The 13,808-nt window shown below is 39.4% G+C and overlaps 1 protein-coding gene across 6 annotated transcripts in view; it reads right to left on the reverse strand.

The window, feature by feature from the left end:
* The window catches only part of ACSL6 (acyl-CoA synthetase long chain family member 6), a 107,710-nt gene that overhangs the window by 47,525 nt on the left and 46,377 nt on the right, over positions 1–13,808 (reverse strand). For all 6 annotated transcript variants that reach the window (XM_060765241.2, XM_060765244.2, XM_060765243.2 and 3 more), the window contains exons 2-3: positions 7,259–7,479; positions 1,423–1,537 (exon numbers count right to left, since the gene is read on the reverse strand). In XM_060765241.2, coding sequence (XP_060621224.1) covers positions 1,423–1,537; positions 7,259–7,479 — 336 coding nt within the window. The remainder of the gene's footprint in view (positions 1–1,422; positions 1,538–7,258; positions 7,480–13,808) is intronic.

A 13,808-nucleotide genomic window follows, 5' to 3' on the forward strand; every position in this document is an offset into this window, starting at 1 on the left:
TCAACAGGATGCCAAGTCCTGTCATTACAATGCCACAGCTCTGAAAACCCAATCTAACATTGTTCATTTCTTCCAGTGGCCTAAGTGGGGATAAAAAAGAGTTTGAAATTGTGATGGGCAACTCTACAGAGCCCTTACTGTTGGACTTTGGATTGATCTATTCATTACCTTTCTATGGTACCCTTTCTGTATGCCTTATTTCTCCTCCAACCAACTTATGAGCCCATCTCCCGAAATGTAGGTCAGCAGAAAACCGACTACTCCCATGGCCAGCAATAGAAAAGCAAGGTATTAGATTTAAATAGGCCAAGTTTGAACTATTTCAAACATTTACCTATTAAAGAGCCCAAGTTGCTATACCCACTGAATGACTAAATAACTACACTTCTCCTTGCCTTTCCTTTCCTTTCCTGTATTTGGTGCCCTTTTCTTTCAGCCTGTATGAGGTACAGTGAGTCACTTCCTGCTTCTTGGCAGGGGGTTGGACTGGATGGCCCACGAGGTCTCTTCCAACTCAATGATTCTTTGATTCTATGACACCCCAAACATGAAACTCTAAAGACTCCCCTAGCAAATATACATATGTCCTTTCATTGTCAGGATAATAACTTTTTTCCTTCTATAGACTTTTACATCTTGATGTTATCAGCTTTAATAATTTATAGAGCTGTTGACAATTTTAGAAAATTTAACATCTGAAGCTTTTGATGCTGCCATGGGTTTGTTATATTTATCTTATTTTTCCTAAATTTCTTAAATTTCACTATTCTGAGAAAAACTGCCCAAAGAACATTTAGTTATTGGCTTGCAAACATATTTGGTAAATAATCAATAAATTGTGGAAGACTTCAAGAGGATTGCTAAAAAGAGATCTGAGCATGTAGGAGACAGGCGTCATGGCAGGATGTTCCATCTGGAGCCTTTCCAAAGTATTTTCTATAAACATGAATTCCTTTAACCTTTTTCCTTCGACAACAGCTCCATTTGAACTACTACTGAGGCCCCTTCTACACTGCCATATAAAATCCAGATTATCTGCTCTGAACTGGATTATATGGCAGTGTAGACTCATATAATCCAGTTCAAAGCAGATAATATGGATTATCTGCTTTGCAAATCTGAATTATATGGCAGTGTAGAAGGGGGCTGAGATTTTTAGACAAGGTACTACCCTAAGGACACAGTTTTTTAATGGACTTGCCCCCCAAAGGTAACAATAGATCTGTCCTAATCATTGTCAACAACAGAGCTCAACTTCCAAAATATGAATCATCAACACGTATAAACATTTTTAGTTTTAAAAAATCCCATTACTGTATTCTTACACTATACGAACCGATCAGCCTCTTATTGGTCTTTTGGGAAATTAAACCAACAAGATCAACATTGCGCTATATAACATTAAAATATCCCATTACTTACCAGATATATTAAACCCCCTCCTAAAAACCTCATACATGGTTCTTGCATCATCATAGTAGTGAGTTAGCAATTGTGAGCTGTCACCAATTACAGATCTTCGTGCACCATTCCAGCCCTACAAAGAAATTAAACAAAAATGAGATCAGGAATTTATGGGAAAGACGCTTACTTGAAGTATAATCTGAGAAGACTCATTCCTATTATCAGTTATAAAACGATTAAATAGCAGACTCAATGACAATGTAATAAGTATGCTAAACCCATCTCAGGGCCCTTCCACACAGCCATATATCTCAAAATATCAAGGCATAAAATCCCACAATATCTGATTTGAACTGGATTATCTGAGTCCACACACAGATAATATGGGATTTTCTGCCTTGAAATTCTGGGATATAGGACTGTGTGGAAGGGGCCTTAGTCTTCATGCAAGCTAAACTGAAACTTATGCTATATACTTATATATGACTAGAAATTTTAGTCAAAAAATTAACCTAAAAATAATCTGGGTCAACGTCTCCATAAATCAATGTAAATCCTGTACTGAAAGGTCTGTCCCAGGAGACAGTACCTAAAAAGAAGTACTGACCTCTTCTGCTCTCTCCATCATGGTGCCAATATTAATACTCACTTTTGAGCAACATTGCTTGAAAGCACCATTGTGACAGTTGACATTACGTAAACTAGTTAGTTAATCATGGTTCCTATATTCTTATCAGCAAAGAGTTACTCAAAAGTGTTCTGCAACATTAAAATAGACTTGGCATCTTTCCAGATAAACAACACACAGTATTTACATCTAAACTTAAATATTTCGATGGGATACAAGTACAATAGGTCGCATAGTATAGACAGCCCTCCACATTTGCTGAAGGAGGAAAGTTGGGACAAATGAAGACTTAAATTCTGATCTATAAAATAAGAAGGGCATTAAACCTTATCGAAGTAGGTTTAACAGAGATCACAAGCCTTGTGGAATTGTTCAACTCTGTAAAGAGATATTGTGAAGGTCAGCAGGAAAGTAACTGAAGGTTGAAGGATGCAGCTGCGAAGAGAACAATCCCCCGCTCTCATCACTGACTTGCTTTGTGGGCAAAAGGAATGATGCAGCAAGACTCATGAAAAATACATTTAATTCCATATGAGTATCCGTAGGGAGCATTTCTGGGGCTGGCAATGAGAATACTTTCAAATTCAAGGTACAAAACAAAGTGTTCAGAAAAAATCAATATAGCAAAATTGCAAGTTTGAAATACTCTATGATCTTATACATAAATAGAAACTTTTGGCAAGCAATTATCTTTTCACTGAGGCCAAACTCGTTGCCTTTGAGGCAAAACATACATCTGTCCACATAGTATCTTTATGTCTGCATTGCCTAAAAACAGACACCTGCTACAGTTTGCGTTTGAGTGATCTTACTATTTTAATCAACTGATGTAAATAAACAAATGCCATTGTATATAAAAATCCATACTTATCCCAAGGAAGTGTATATCTCCCTTGTTACTTACTGGCCAGACAAGCCTGTTAGGTTTACTTATTACTTCTAATTTTTTCTTAAAATGAAAAGTGGTAAATATTTGTCTCTTTGGACTTTTGTCATTTAAATAAAGCATCTCATGTTTTAGGTTTTTTCTTATCATGTCAGAAGCGGCTTGGGGCAAGTCGTTTCCAATGTGAGAGTTTTGGCTGTCTGCAAGGACATTGCCCAAGGGATGCCCGGATGTGTTATCATCCTGTGGGATGCCTCTCTCATGTCCCCGCATGGGAAGCTAGGACTGACAGATGGGAGCTCACCCCATCTCACAGACTCAAACCGCAGACCTTCAAGTCTTCAGGTCAGCAGTTCAGCCAGCTCAAGGGTTTAGTCCATTGCGCCTCTGCAGATCCTATGTTTTAGGTAAGGAATGCATGTATCCAATTGTTTTATTTTTTATTATACACTTGTTCATTCAGTAAAGGATCTTAAGCTATTAGGTTTATACTCAAAGCACCATTTTAAGATATGCTCTACCAAAGTCCACAGCACTTGAACTAATGTTGTAGTCATATCTCCAACTAAATTCATTTCTTAAGAATTGCTCAGTATGACAACCATAAGAAATAAAGTGACAATGTAACAACAGTTTCCAGAACAAGGATGCATTTCACAGGCTCCTTCAGCACTTCTCATTTATTTCTGACATCTCCCAACTCACCCTCTGGTTTTGAAAAATATAGGAACACAATAAAGTAAACAGCAAAATCCTTCTCTCCTCTCAAAACCCTGCTGGAATGGAATGCAAATATTCTACCTTGCACCATGCTTGCCCATAGATGTTAAATCTCTGTGATATCATATTACTCTGAGCACAAGTGATCTTGCCTGACTTTGGAAACTAAGAAGTGTTAGGTCTGTCTAATACCTGAATAGGAAACAACCAGGATCTTCAGCTAGATGTAAGAAAGACCCCTTTCTAAAAATCCCAACAAAGTCATTACTGCCCAGCACAGTTGACAATATTCATCTAGATCAGGCATGGGTAAACTTCAACCCTCCAGGTGTTTTGGACTTCAACTCCCACAATTCTACTGGCTGTTAGGAATAGTGTGAGTTGAAGTCCAAAACAACTAGAAGGCCCAATTTTGCCTATGCCTGTGCTAGATGGAGTAAAATGGAGATCTCTGTATTCCTGTCTCAGGTCCCACACTGCATGAACTGCATTGGTATCCTTCATAATTTTGAAACAGACTGTTTTTTTAACATACAGATTTTGCAGTTTTCTGATATCTAACAATGATGTCTCAAACATTTTCTCCTTATTTAAGCTGCTCTAACTCCTAAGATTAATCACACTAAACAGTCTGAATTTTCAAAGTAGATAAAATCCTTGATTTGGTATAACTGATCCTTCTAAATCTAAACATAGAAATAACTTAGTTGGCTCAGACCAAAGATCTATCTTATGAATTATCTATACCAACCAGAAAATCCAGACTCTACTACTATCTACTACTATCTGGCTCCACAAGGAAAAGTGACTTCTGGTGAGTATCACAGATTTTCTTGTCTTAATCCAACTTTGTCCCAAGTTAGGCAAAGCTGAGGGAAGCTCTAGAGCAGGAGTTCTCAAACTATACTTTGTGGTGCCCTTGGGGCTCCACAAGTGATAGTGAGGGGCTCTGCAGCACTAGCCTCTTCTTTCCTCCTCCTGAGAAACGCAGAGAAATATTTATTTAAAACCTTTATATCCTGATCTTCTCTACCTCTGTAGAGGGACTCAGACTGGCTAACAGCAAGTATTCAATGCTAATAGTACAATCTAAAATATCATAACACTGTAACAACAAACATCAACAGTGAATTAAAATACATATAGGGTAAAATACATATAAGCCAATTCGCCAAGATAAAATCATGTCCAATTGAGTCTGCATCTTGTGGTCCATAGCATCTTGAGCTCCAAATAAGAAGTTTGGAGCTCCCAAAACAGCAGGACCACCATCTTCCCATCTCTCCTGCCTCTCCTGCTCCCCAGACTCTTTTTCTTGACACTCAGACCCCACACCCTACCTTCTTTGCTTCCAAAACCCTATTTCTCTCCCACTGCTCAGGGGGTGCTTTGATTGTGTTTTTCCTGCATGGCAGAAGGGAGTTGAACTGGATGGCCCTTTGGGTTGTTCCTTACAATTATTATTACAAAGATTGGGTGGCTATCTGTTGGGGTGCTTTGATTGTGTTTTTCCTGCATGGGAAGGTCGTTGGACTGTATGGCCCCTGGGATTTTTCACTGAAATACTGTTAAGTTATGTTAGTTAGAATTGTTCTTCAAAAGTTTGTCCCTACCTGATATATATACATTATATATAATATAATATATAAACATTTATTGGGTCTCCACAAGAAAATTTAGCTTCAAAAAGTCTGAAAAGTTTTGAGAACCCCTGCTCTAGAGTATCTTGGAACTTCATAGCAGTGGACAGCTAGGTTGGCTTCCCTGTCCTGATGGACATCACAATCACCTCTATTTTCATGCATGGATCAACAGGGGAAAGGGGATGGCAAATCCCTGCCTTGCCATTGGTGCTCCCCATCAACAGTGGTGTTCTTTCAGATTGCCTGGCTGCTGTCAGAACAGGGTGCCAGGCAACCAGCAAGGAGAAAGGTGTTCATCTATTATCTCCTTCTTGCTTATTGCAGGAGTACCCCATTCTAATATCAGTAGATGGAACAGATGATGGCCAGGTGCTCAGGGAGAGCTTCATGGTTGGTGTGGAGTAGCAATGGTGACATCGGTATGAGCCATCCCTTTCTGCTATGTTGATTACTACAGGGAAATGATACTGATGTCTGTCTGGACAGAGGATCAGACTGAAACTGATACAATCCCGTTTTCCACACTGCTATGACAGCAACACAGAGGATGAGTCCATCTGAACAACAGAAGTGGATTCTGCATCTACATGATGGGTCTGGAGCTTCTCCAGACAGATGTACTTCAGACTCACCTACTCAATATAGACACAGCCTTAGGCATTCTTTGTTTCCACAGCGGCCACCTTATTTGTGTCTGTGAATCTAAAGACTAGGCTTCAACAACAGATTTCAGAGATATTTTTTCTTAAAATATTTATTTTTGTTCAATAGAACTTTCTTCCTAAACTACTATCTTTGGTTGGTTTTATTGAACTTGCTGTATGGTTGTGTAGCAATTTCTCTTGGGGGAAAATGCCAGCTGTAACACAGCTTACATATTCCATTTGAAATACTCAGCTATACCTTTTAGGTCTACAAACTGCAATCACTTTTCCATAAAGAAGTTTTTGTGTGTATGTTTAAAATAAAATAACAAAGTGTTGATTGTCATAAAAGGAATCACAACTATATAATTAACTTGCTTTATGTATGCTTTTACAAACGTGTCTCCAAGGATTAGAAAACACATTACAAACAAGAACACTCACAAGGGGATATTATTGCATTGCTCATATTCCTGAGAAAACAACACTGCAGAATCTCTGTTAATATCTAGCACAATTTAAGCATTTTCTGTAAATGATACAGAACTTCTGTGAAAAATTGCAGCAGAAATATTTACTTTTACTGAATCAGAGTTCAATTAAATTTATTCTTCTAGAAAACACACTCTTGTTTATTGATATATTTAAAAATTAGGCAGGAGACCAATTTATATTCAGCTATTGTTTGAACTGTGACACTTTCACAGGAAAATATACACTCAGAGAGCTCAACAGTGTAGTTGTCACTAATGAGACCCAAAGATGGCAATTCAATCTGAATTACCAGAGCTTCCACTTTTTGTCTTGATTCATATCCTGATATGAGGAACCATTTCCCTGTATCATGACCCCAGAATGCTCTAAGGCAAGTTGGACGTGCTTTTAATTTCTACCCTCTACCAAAAATAATATAAAAAAATTATACGACTTTCTTACTTTATCTTCAACTCTCACCCATTCTTTGGGCATCTAATATCCATGCATCTGCTAGCAGTCTAATATATTACATCACATTCCAATCACAGAAAGCTGTACCAAATAAAACATCCAGTATTACTTGTCTTTTCCCCACCACACCAACAAATTCCATGTACTTAAGCATCAATTAGACAAAAAGCACAAAAATCATTATGGCCTAGCTTTTCAGTTAAGATCCATTATGCTATCATAATTTTTAGAAGGTTGCCTATGAATATTGTAAAAGATCAATGCAGTAAGAATGGCATAGGCAACTAATGAGAAAAGCTCTGTTCTTTTATTATTATTTTTAAAGAAAAGGATATTACTCATCAGAAAATGCAATTCTGTTCATTATAATGAGTAGTAACCTCACCTCAACTTCTTCTGATTGCATCTGGAGGTCACATGGTGGTTTCACTGCTTTGGGCCGGCTAGCCAGCCAATATGCAACAACGGCTGCAAAGGCACCAATGCCGACCAAAGTGGTAGCAGGCAAACTTCGGAAAAACTGGCTGAAATCTTCAAACTCTGGAAGTCGCAGGTTCCTTAGGATCTCTTGTGCTTGCATCTTTTCAAAGATGGAAATGGCAACTTCTGCAAAAACCAGAGAAAAATGAATTAAGTCTGACAAGTTCAAAAAATAGTGGAACATAGGCTGTATTATTACATCAACAGTCAAACGCGATATCCCATAAATATGTCAGAACAATTCATTTTGGAGCATTTTTTTAAATGCCCAGAACTGTAAACAGAGTAAACGCCACTGAAACAGTAGTAGAACACAAGGTACGGGACACTATTATTTTTATCATGAGGATGCTGAATAAGTTTCATGAATCTAAGGCAATAGGATGGTGATATTTACATGTATTTATATTCTGCTTTCTTTCAGATTTGATACTCCAGGTGGCTTACAACAGTTAAGGGAGGTATATTCAAACAATGGATCAAATACAAAATTTAGAAGTGTAATTAAGTTATCTATGAAATTAAAACCAGTTAAAAACAGAACTATTAACAAAATAAATAAATAAAACACAGCTTCTATTACACTTGAGCAGACAGTGTTCTGTCTTAACCTGGTAGTAGAAAGACAAAAGAGACACTGCAAGTTTAACCTCTCTCAGAAGAAAGTTCCAGAACATTGGAAAAGCCACTGAGAAAGCCTTCTTGTGTGCTTATTTGAGGATTATAGGACAGAAAGAATGTCCTCCACAGAAAATCTCAAAGACACAGATATGATCAACTAGGAAAATACAGTCCTTTAACAGGGGTTCTCAAACTGTGCTCTGTGGAGCCCTTGAGGCTTTGCAGGTGATAATGAGAGTCTGCTTTCTGCCTCCTCCTCTTTCCTCCTGAGAAATGCAGGGAACATCCTAAAAGTTTAAATGGCAAATATTTGAAATATTTAGCTAATGTAGCCTACCGAGAGATGTGTAAATAACTAGCTGACAACTCAAATTAAATTTGGACCCTCAATTTGGTGTTCGTCAAAATGCTGGGTTTCCAAATCCATTGCCATTTTAACAGAGTGTCAGTGTTTAACAATATTACCTGCATCCTTTAATTGGAAACCACACACATAAATCCAGATATCAATAACTGAAGTGAAACACAATATAAAATTTAACATTCTGTTAAAGTCAATGAACCACATAAACTGGGTCGCAGAATTCATAGTTCTGCCCAGTTTATCTAGATGGGTGGATGTGAGAGTCACTATGGCTGAGATTCTCACAATGCACTGTATTTCACAATATCACAAAGACTGGATGAGCTGGTTTGGCTTTACATGGTTTGCCATTATAAAGCCAAACCATGTATAGAAAGTGTTATACTGACCCATTCAGGACCGTAGCCAGAAAAAAAATTCGGGGTGGGTGGGGGGGTTATTTTTTTTTTAGTGAATCATGAAAAGTAGTTCCATAACACAAAATAATTTAAATAGTATATTAAGTCTATATTTTATATAGACTTAATTAAATCAATTTTCTCATCTCCTTCATGGGAGTGGGGGGGGGGGGGTCTTCAAATCCCTCCCATGCCTTAGGCTTTGCCTACTAGTTGTGGGTGGGGTTGCTTCCACTCTATCAGCTATTGCTGCAAGTAATGACTGTGAATACATTGTCAAAATTTGCTTGAGATAGTGCTCACCATTCTGCAGGCAGATTTAGTTAACCAGTTAAAATTCATGAGAAAACTGGGGGTTTTTTTAACTCTCCCTCCCCCCCCCCCCCACCCCCTTGGCTATAGCCCTGGACCGATTCAAAATTGATCCACCCGAATGGCTAATGCTTCTCCTGTGGCACTGTTTCTTCCAATGCTTCCCTGTCTTTGATGCAAGAACAAATGATGAACTTGTATGCAAATGTATATGAGATCATCTGGTGGCATAGCTCTGGACACAGAACGTTTCTTAGTTCATCTAGGTACAAATGATGTCACCATGAATTGCATGCACTGTCCTGCTTGGCTTGTGTGTTCCTGCATGGCAGGTCTTGGACTGGATTGTTCTTGTGTTCTCTTCCAATTCCACAATCATTCAGGTAAAATATTTTAATTATTTACTGAGCAATTAGTAACGTAAAAGATAAAGGTTTTCCACTGACATTAAGTCCAGTCATGTCCAACTCTGAGGTGTGGTGCTCATCTCCATTTCTAAGCCAAAGAGCTGGCGTTGTCCGTAGACACCTCCAAGGTCATGTGGCCAGCATGACTGCATGGAGTGCCGTTACCTTCCTGCCAGAGCGGTCCCTTTGATCTACTCACATTTGCATGTTTTCAAACTGCTAGGTTGGCAGAAGCTGGGGCTGACAATGGAAGCTCACACCGCTCCCTGGAATCGAACCTGCAACATTTCGGTCAACAAGCTCAGCAGCTCAGCACTTTAAACCACTGCGTCACCAGGGGCTCTGGTGTAATTGGTGCTTTCAGTCAACTGATAGTTTGGTAATTAATTGCTTCATGTAATAATGACTTCTTGTGTTTGTATTGTTGAAGGCTTTCATGGCTGGAATCACTAGGTTCTTGTGGGTTTTTTCGGGCTATAGAGCCATGTTCTAGAGGCATTTCTCCTGACATTTCACCTGCATCTTTGGCAAGCATCCTCAGAGGTAGTGAGGTCTGTTGGAATTAGGACAATGGGTTTATATATCTGTGGAATGGCTGGGGTGGGGCAAGGAGCTCTTCCCTGCTGGAGCTAGGTGTGAATGTTTCAGCTGATCACCTTCATTAGCATTTGAAGGCCTGCCTGAGCCTGGGAAAATCTCTTGCTGGGAGGTGTTAATCTGTGCCTGGTTGTTTCCTCTCTGTTGTTTTGCTGTTGTAATTTTAGAGTTTTTTAATACTGGTAGCCAGATTTTGTTCATTTTCATGGTCTCTTCCTTTCTGTTGAAATTGTCCACATGCTTGTGGATTTCAATGGCTTCTCTGTGTAGTCTGACCTGGTGGTTGTTGGTGTGGTCCAGCATTTCTGTGTTCTCAAATAATATGCTGTGTCCAGGCTGGTTCATCAGGTGCTCTGCTATGGCTGACTTCTCTGGTTGAAGTAGTCTGCAGTGCCTTTCATGTTCCTTGATGCGTGTCTGGGCGCTGCGTTTGGTGGTCCCTATGTAGACTTGTCCACAGCTGCATGGTATACGGTAGACTCCTGCAGAGGTGAGAGGATCCCTCTTGTCCTTTGCTGAATGTAGCATTTGTTGGATTTTCTTGGTGGGTTTGTATATTGTTTGTATGTTGTGTTTCCTCATCAGCTTCCCTATGCGGTCAGTGGTTCCCTTGATGTATGGCAGGAACACTTTTCCTCTGGGTGGATCTTCATCTTTACTCTCGTGGCTTGTTCTTGGTCTTGCAGCTCTTCTGATGTCTGAGGTGGAGTATCCATTGGCCTGGAGAGCCCAGTTGAGGTGGTTCAGTTCATCTTGGAGGAGGTGGGGTTCGCAGATTCTTTTTGCACTGTCTGCCAAGGCTTTAATGGTGCTTCTTTTTTTACTTGGGTGATGGTTGGAGTTTTTATGTAGATATCTATCTGTGTGTGTGGGTTTTCTGTGTTTTCTGTTGCATTCATTTGATCTTCATCCAGCTGTTAAGCCCCATCACTACTGAAGCTCTCAAAAGAGAATAGTGGCTGCATCCAGCTTTGCTTCCCTTTGTTCTACTTCTTGGGATCCATCTACACTATAGAAATAATGCAAATTGACACCAAAAGGAAGGAGAAACCACGTGCCATGAATTCATCTTTTCAGGTGCCACCTGAGTCCCAGTCAAGTAAGATTCTGGAGGAAAGGTATGCAATGAGACCATTCAAGGCCCAGATTGTAATATTCAGCAGGCTATAGCTCTACAGCTCACACTAAAATCAACAATTCCCATTCTGTAAGCACTATATCACACAAATCAGAATTGTTGCATGTGGTAATGGCGTCACATACTCAACCACACTGACATGATGACTGCTACCTTTTAGTCTTGTGCAGAGATTTCATTCAAAAACATGAATACAGAGAAGGACTATAGATTAAGCTGATTGATTTAGTGCTATACTGGCAGCAGGGTTTTAGACAGTGTTCCTCTTGGTCAACTGTCAAATGAGTGTCAACCTTTTTAACAACACGCAGCAGACAAAATCTGGAACTGTCTCCCCACATAGCATATGGGTTGCTACTAAGCTATGGCCCTTTCCTGCTGAGACTATATTTACTGTCCTGATATTTATACAGGGGCCTGTGCCTGAGAAAGAGAACTCCATACATAGGCTCCCAAAACACAACTCACCTTCTTCCAAAAGCTGCTATAGTGACAGTGGGGTGTAATCCTTTGTCCTCACAGATTCCCATCCCAGATCTGCGCCTCATATCAAATAATGCACAAATTGACTGAAGTACAGTCATTTTTTTCATTTTTAATTCAGAAAGATAGTCACGCTTCCTATCAGTCAGATAAAAACACAGCAACTGAAGAACAGGATATGCTAGTCTTGTTGTTATTATTTAAGTCAAACATTTAATTATTATGCATTGGCAGAATGACCACCCTTAACAATACTTCAGAGACATCAATAAGTCTCACAAGAACATGGATTTTCAAGGTGATATAAGTGGCATATTGTTTTAGCTCATCATACAACTCAGCAAAATCCACTGTGAACTTTCATACACACACACACACACACACACACACACACACGCAGCACCACCATCACTATTATATTAAAAAAACATGCAGGTTCCTGCTCTAGCAGCCTCCTCCAGTCTGGTTTCCTCCTAATGCAATGTAGCACACTAGCTGTGAATCATATAGGCCGTCATTCAACATAAATTGAGGGCAATGCCTGAGGCCACATTTGAGGTCCATGAGAAGAAAAATAGGGGTGGAAAAACTATAATTTAGCCCTAAAATGGAAATATGCATTGAAACAAGTGAAACATTTCTCCAGACATCTTGATTGCATAGTCAGATCAGCTGTTTCCCTGATTAAATATGTGTACATATGTGTGTTGTGTTTTTTGCATTATTATTCTGACTAAATGACTTCATACCTTTAATGGGATAGGATAGCTTTTTTTTTTTTTGTCATGTCAGGAGCATCCTGTTGTGAGAGAATAGGCCGTCTGCAAGGACATTACCCAGGGGACGCCCAGATGATTTTGATGTTTTATCATCCTTGTGGGAGGCTTCTCTCATGTCCCCGTAAGAGGAGCTGGAGCTGATAGAGGGAGCTCATCCACCTCTCCCCGGATTCGAACCTGCAACCTGTCGGTCTTCAGTCCTGCCAGCACAGGGCTTTAACCCACTGCGCCACCGGGGGCTATAGGATAGCTTATTTAATAGCTATAGTTCTATGTTGTTTAAACCTTGCCATATGCCACCTTGGATCCCATAGCTAAAGAAAGGCAGAATAAAAACAAGTGCAGGATGAAAATACAAAGGTGGACATAAGAAAAGACCCTGCTAACTATGACATTCTATCTGTCTTTTCTGTAAAAAACAAACAAACACATACACACGAAAACCTAGCCATAGGTTACTATAGTCCCTTTTTGCAACAACAAAGATTTTAAAAAGACAGTCTGGCTATCTGATTGTTTTAGTAATCCTAGCATATTTGAGGAGTCCAGCATGTTAAGACAGGTCATTGTGAAACTAGGCTTTTATTGTAATCATTGACTTTAATGCAGTGTCGTACACAAGCCAACAACATCACAAGACCAGTGATGTCGTCTATCCTTTTCCATGGTACTTTAGTAATTCTCAACTTTCAAGACTTAATGTTGTATGTCCTGCTTCACATAGTTACTTTACCTCATCCTGGCTCTTTATGCATCTAGTCTGTCCACATCTCCTTTGTTTTCAACTACTGTCCCATCCAACTCCCTTGAGTCATTGCCACCTCCTACAGCACCAACCTCTGTTATCTAGTACATCAGGCTTTGTTAGTAGTCTATCAATCTAAAATCACCATAGGCATTCACAAACACTACGAAATCTTTGGTTATGTATGTTCAAATCCCTCTCCTATTTGTTTCAGCAGTGTGGAAGCCTGCTAAGTGACACCCCATTACTAGGAAAACGCCCCTTCAAATTTAGAGGCAATCACTGTAATGTTTTTGTGCAAGACTGTATAGGATGACTCCCGTAATCACATTTTCAAAATAGTGCATGTTGGATAGGTCTCAGGGTGGATCTAATCAAAGATCACTGAGGACTCTCCATAATGCCTATTAGAAAACAGTGAAGCTGATTAAAAAGCCTTTGTCCATTCAATTTCATCCTCACTTTGTCACACAGCAGGGCTATTCCAATTGGTGAACAGACCGTTAGGCTGAGGTACAGAGATACTACAGAAGACGTCTTGCTCATTAGTTGCAACAAAATTTCTAGTGGATTATGGAAAAAGTCACTGGTATTCAATCAGAACAAAATGC

Source organism: Anolis sagrei, chromosome 2 (assembly GCF_037176765.1).
Source record: "Anolis sagrei isolate rAnoSag1 chromosome 2, rAnoSag1.mat, whole genome shotgun sequence".
In the NCBI taxonomy this organism is placed as follows: Eukaryota; Metazoa; Chordata; class Lepidosauria; order Squamata; family Dactyloidae; genus Anolis; species Anolis sagrei.